The following is a 5,431-nucleotide window of genomic DNA, read 5'->3' as shown; positions in this document are numbered from 1 at the left end:
AGCTGCTGTTGTGCGGAGGTTGGGAGGGGGCTGCTTGTGTGGCTGCGCGGCCCGAGCGGAGCCTGGGGCTGAGGAAGCGGCGGCGCTCGCGTGGCGGGTGTGAGAGGACTTGTCTGTGAGGGAACGGCGTGAAGTACCGGTTGAGGTGTCTCCTGCTCCCAGGGCTTTCCGTTGCCCAGAGTTGGGCTGTAGGTGCTGAAGTGGCAGGACTACAGCAAGCAGACCGATTCTTTTTTTTTTTCTTTTTCCCCGGACCCACACATGGCAGTATTTCTTTTCGTTAGCTGCTTTGATTTGGTGTGACCTCGTTAAAAAGACTGGCTCCATCTGTTCAGTAGTAGTTTCCTTTTGAAATATCTCTTAATTAAGGTGTTTTGCCAGGAGAACCCCAGTTTGGTTACATTGGCAAGTGATGATGGAGAAGTTTAGAACCGTTGGTCAAACTGATAGTGCATGAGTACTGGAAGACTGACTGTGTTAGCAAGTATTAGTAACTATGCAGCATGAGTTTAGGTACTTTCACATTATTTATTTTACACAGAAGTTTGATACTGAACTAGAACTTTGACCTTTACAGACTGCTTTTTTTAGCTTCAGCACAACTTCCCATAGCTGTAGTGGCCATAAATAGTTTACTTTGTTTAGATATTTGTCCTAATGCTTCATTTTCTTGCAGAATTTTTCTCTTCTGAGCACAAGATCAGGGCAGGAATTCAGTACTTTTGTTTATATAAATAATTCTCTTCTTTTGTTTGTTTTGGAAACTATTTTCTGACAGCTATGAAATTTCTGTTGGTTTTTGATTTTGACCATACAATCGTAGATGAAAATAGCGATACCTGGATTGTGAAATGCGCTCCTGAGAAAAAGCTTCCTAATGGATTAAGAAACTCCTATCGACCAGGACATTGGACAGAATATATGGGCAGAGTCTTTGTCTACTTGGGAGACAATGGCGTCAAAGAAGATGAGATGAGAAGAACTATGACAACAATTCCTTTCACTGCGGGAATGGTAGATCTTCTGGGTTTTATTGGCGAGAACAAAGAGTTGTTTGACTGCATAATTGTTTCAGATTCTAATACAGTATTTATTGACTGGATTTTGAAAGCTGCTGAGTTCCATAAGGTGTTTGATGAAGTGTTTACAAACCCTGCAGCATTCAGCAGTACTGGCTATCTTACTGTACAGAACTTCCATGCTCACCATTGTGAAAAGTGCCCTAAAAACCTTTGCAAAAGGAAAGTTTTAAAAGAATTTCTAGATAAACAGTTGGAGCGAGGAGTAAGTTATACACAAATTGTATATATAGGTGATGGTGGGAATGACTTATGTCCAGTAATGTTTTTGAAGAAGGATGATATTGCTATGCCCAGGCAGGGGTATACCTTGGAGAAAAAGATTTCTCAACTGGCCCAGGATCTCAGTCCTGTAGAGTGTTCTGTTCTGGCATGGTCATCTGCTATTGACATTATGTCTTACCTGAAACAGCTTTTAAAGGAATAATTCAAATTATAAAAGGAAACTAATATAGTTAGTTACATTTGATCTTCCTGGGAGAGAAAAACTGCATGTGTATAAAAGCACAAAATTGTAAAATTGGGCTGTTATCTGAACTTACCTTTTTCAAACACAATATGAAACTGTTTATGTTCAATCTTGGCAATAGTGGAAAAGTTAAGTTAAAATGGCTTTCTAACATAGTACACATTCCAAGATAAGTGGAGAAGGGGTTTGCAAGAGGAATCGCTGTTATTCTTAGTCTTCCCCCCTTATCCCCCCCCGCCTTTACAGACTACATAACTGACCTTTTCTGTTCTACACACTTAGAGGAAGGAGTAGGATTAGTGCACAAAAGAATGAAGTTCTTTACTTAAAAAACATTAGGTGCCAGTAGCATGGTTCTGGAACTGTTGGCTTTTATACTCCTTTGATCAGGATAAATGTTTAATTTTGTAAATTATTTGATATGCTTGTAATCTGTTTGATCTGAAGATGCATTTATATTTTCAATATACTAAATATTTTACCAAACAAAGTTACTTTTTAATAGCTTGTTTTACCTTGTATTGTAAAGACAATAAAAGTTAGTGTCACTGACAAAAGCAACACACCTGATTTGTGTAATGTATTCTGCTGGCCTGTGTCATCAGGCACCTGTTCTTGTAAGGGCCTGGAGAGAGTGAACACAAGTGTAGGTGTCATCCAAAGGCTGACACCTTATTTATGTTGTCAGTCAGACCCCTTCTCTTCTGGAGAGCAGTAAGGATGTTGCTGTTGTGTTTAAAAAAAAAAAAAAAAGTCACTCTCCCGTTCTCCTGACTACCACCCTGACAGTGTTCTGCTGCCACTCTGTATAGAGCTAATGCTGGTTTGATCTTCCATGCTGACAGCTCTTAGACAGCCAGGTGCTTTTTTCTTGCTGGGTTTCTGCTGCAGTGCATAGGCCCACAGAATGGTGTGTATGTATATGTGTTTACACTGATTTTGCCTATTCACTTTATAGTATAATCCTCTCTTACAGACTGGAAGGGAACATCTATGCCCATTTGAAATTTCTAACAGAATTGTTTTGCCTTTAAATAGTTTTAAGGAATCATTTGTGAACATGCAGTCTTTCTCTGTACCACTCATAGTGAGATGAGCCCCAGGAGTTGGGCTATGCATATAAAGATAGTAAAAATAAGTCTCATTAAATTTAAATATATTTTCATGCCAAATGTTTTTCTCCTTATAGTCCCACAAAAGGTCTAAAATGGTGATGTAATGTGCTATTGAACTGATGTCTGTTTTAGCTTAAGTGCCTTAATAACTGAGAAACTGCACTTCTGCAGCACTTTGGTTGCAGATGTCTGAGGTGTAGCTCAGCAGCCTGCAGCTGCTGTAGCTGTCTTCCTCTGTTTTCTGTGCAGCATTGTTCTCATTTTCTTACCATCTTACTGATGTTGTCAATATCTTCTTTTTCTCAGTTGAAGATTTTTAGGAGTGGTCTTGCCCGTTTTCAGGCTGATAGTGTATATAGATTAAGATTTCCTTTGAATACTTCCATGTAAATGGTCCTGCTTTTAGCCCTTCACCTGTTTTAATGAATCGTAGAAGGTTGCTTTGAACAGTCCGTTATCCAAGATGTCCAGAATAATATACTTGAGTTCTCAGGAGCATTGCTTTAATGATGGGTATTTGATAGGTGCTTGAGATGTTTCTATTGGAGATCTTGCCCTATTGTCTTGTGCAAGGGCACGAAGACAGCGTCTGAAGAACTGGTGGGTCTCAAGTTGTGACAGGTTTGTCTGACTTACAGGTCATACAAAAGAATGGTAATGGCTGTTGTATAGTACAATTTTGTATGGTTACTTTTTTTGTTTTTAGTTATGCGTCTCCTTCATTCTAGATGTGCTGCTGAATGTTTCAGATTCTGTGCCAGTCTCTTCTGTGCTTTTCAGAACTTAGTTGTGAGACAGCTTGCTTTCAGTTTGTCTACAGATTTCAGTTACTGCTTACTTAAACAAAAAACTAATAGATAAATAATTATTCCACTTCCACTTATATTAACTATTGTTCTTCTAGCCTTAAGGAGCCGACCTTGTAGTTTGCTATGGGAGTGAGAAATTGAGTGAGAAATTAATCTTCATGCTCAAAAAGGGGTGCTTTTTGTGGTTTTGATGAAAGTACCAAAGCAGGAGTTGAGAGTAGATTAAGCAAAGTAGACTACTTGAAATATTAGCAATTATGATCTGATGTCTTCAAATAGAGGGTAGAGCTGATGCTATTTGCTAGCCAAAGTGCATGTTGGAGACAGAAGAAATTTTTCAATTCCAGTAGGTAGGCCATTAAGCTGTTAATGCGAGGTCTTGGGTTTGTTTGGGGTTTTTTTTTTCCTCTTAATAGAGGAGAGAACTTTTCTGGAGCATCACAATTACCAAATTTTTCCATGTTTGGGTATAAGGGAGGATGAGTATCTCCAAAGGGTAAAGGTAGTTTAAGCTGGTAAACCATCCAAAAGAGAAAGCAAGAAGCTCCTTGAAGGGATGCAGGTTCAGTACGAAGTGTTGCTGACTTCCAGACTTGCTGGCAGTTTAAACCAACGTGCTCTCTGGAAGGGAGATGACTTAGGTAAAGATGTTACGAAAAGAGATGCATAATGGAAGGCATATGTGTGTATGGGAAATCTTCTGTATGGTAACACCAGCTACTATGAAGAGTACTTAGCCTTAGTATTATGTGCTAGTAGGTTGGTCAAGTCCTGGGAGAAGTCCCTGCTTGTCCATAGGAAGCTGATGAAATGGAAAATGCAAAACCACAGCAAAACAAATCTGTTGGCATGGAGATGTATAAACAGGCTCAGGGCTGGACAAGGGAATGCCCCAGAGAAAGAAATGGAGTGAGTAATGTAGATGAGGGACAGGCCCAGGTCCGAGACAGCAGGGCTACTGCTAATTCCTGGGTTGCGCCACAAAACTCTGATTTCCTGGGCTAACTGCATCAAGAGTGGTTGAAAAACTGAAGGCAAAGATGTGTGAAGGGTTTGTTGGGTTTTGTTTGGAACGGCTTATTTATGTCTTGTGCTTCTACGTAAAGGTGAAGGGCAAGTTTGAGTCCTGTTGCACGGTTAGTGGGTGAGGAAGGATGGGGGGGCGGGGGGTGTCCATACATACTTTGCAGTTCAGATTCCTTCTTTAGTCCCTGTATCTGGTGGCCATCACGGGGGAAGTACCACCAGTAATTAAAAGAAACAAATGATGCTTTTTAATCTGTGCAGAGCTGAAGCTCTCCTGAATTCCGCCTTTTGGGTATTGCTGGCACTTAGTTAATCATAACAAATACCCACCTCCTGTTGCTAGGAGAAACCGCTGCCAGCCCTTTCAATCCAGGAGAGCTCTGGCAGGGCGGGGGAAGCCTGGCTGCTGGATCCACAGGATCCAAACCCTGCTGCAGGCGAAGGGGGGAGCTCAGCTGCTTAGACCCAGAGGACGCTGTGCTTCAACTACTTCTCTCAAAAGTCGCTACTGCAGAAAATGGTTTGCTGGCAGAGAAGAAGAAGGCTTCTTAAATTGCGAACCACGTTTTCAGAAGCGGCAAAAGCCAGCGTAACCTTCTTCCTGAATAACGTGCTTGCAGTTGGGGTCCGTCCGTCAGCATTTGCACCCCGCCGCGTTCAGGCGTCTGAGGAGAGCTCGGGCCGCCCCCTCCCGAATGCTGCCCTCCCGCCGTGGGGAGCCCCTGGAGCTCGCTGCCCTCCCCCGCACCGCTGCCCCGAGCGCCTCAGGTGGCGGGCGGCGGCAGTCAAAGGCCCCCTCGCTTTGTCGTGCGGCTGACGGCCACCGAGCCGGTGACGCTCCCCGGGCGCCTGCGTCCGTCCCGAAGACGGCCGGGCCTTTTGCCATCCCCGCAGTCCGCCTTCTGACCCCCCGCCCCCGGGGGCGGCAGCGGC

The 5,431-nt window shown here is 43.0% G+C and overlaps 1 protein-coding gene across 1 annotated transcript; it reads left to right on the top strand.

Moving 5' to 3' along the window:
* The first annotated feature begins 243 nt into the window (after nucleotides 1–243).
* PHOSPHO2 (phosphatase, orphan 2) lies at nucleotides 244–5,406 on the top strand. The gene has a single exon (XM_010567135.1). It carries the CDS (start codon nucleotides 781–783, stop codon nucleotides 1,504–1,506), a length of 726 nt encoding a protein of 241 aa, XP_010565437.1. The 5' UTR covers nucleotides 244–780; the 3' UTR covers nucleotides 1,507–5,406.
* The last annotated feature ends 25 nt before the right edge of the window (nucleotides 5,407–5,431 follow it).

The sequence above is a fragment of the Haliaeetus leucocephalus genome, unplaced genomic scaffold, assembly GCF_000737465.1.
Source record: "Haliaeetus leucocephalus isolate CR32 unplaced genomic scaffold, Haliaeetus_leucocephalus-4.0 Scaffold1, whole genome shotgun sequence".
Taxonomy (NCBI): Eukaryota; Metazoa; Chordata; class Aves; order Accipitriformes; family Accipitridae; genus Haliaeetus; species Haliaeetus leucocephalus.
The sequence above is the reverse complement of the archived record's forward strand: the minus strand, read 5'-3'. Positions and strand labels throughout refer to the sequence as shown.

What these genes read in the sequence shown, in the direction of transcription:
- PHOSPHO2 (XM_010567135.1), top strand. Translation starts at nt 781, where the DNA reads ATGAAATTTCTGTTGGTTTTTGATTTTGACCATACAATCGTAGATGAA.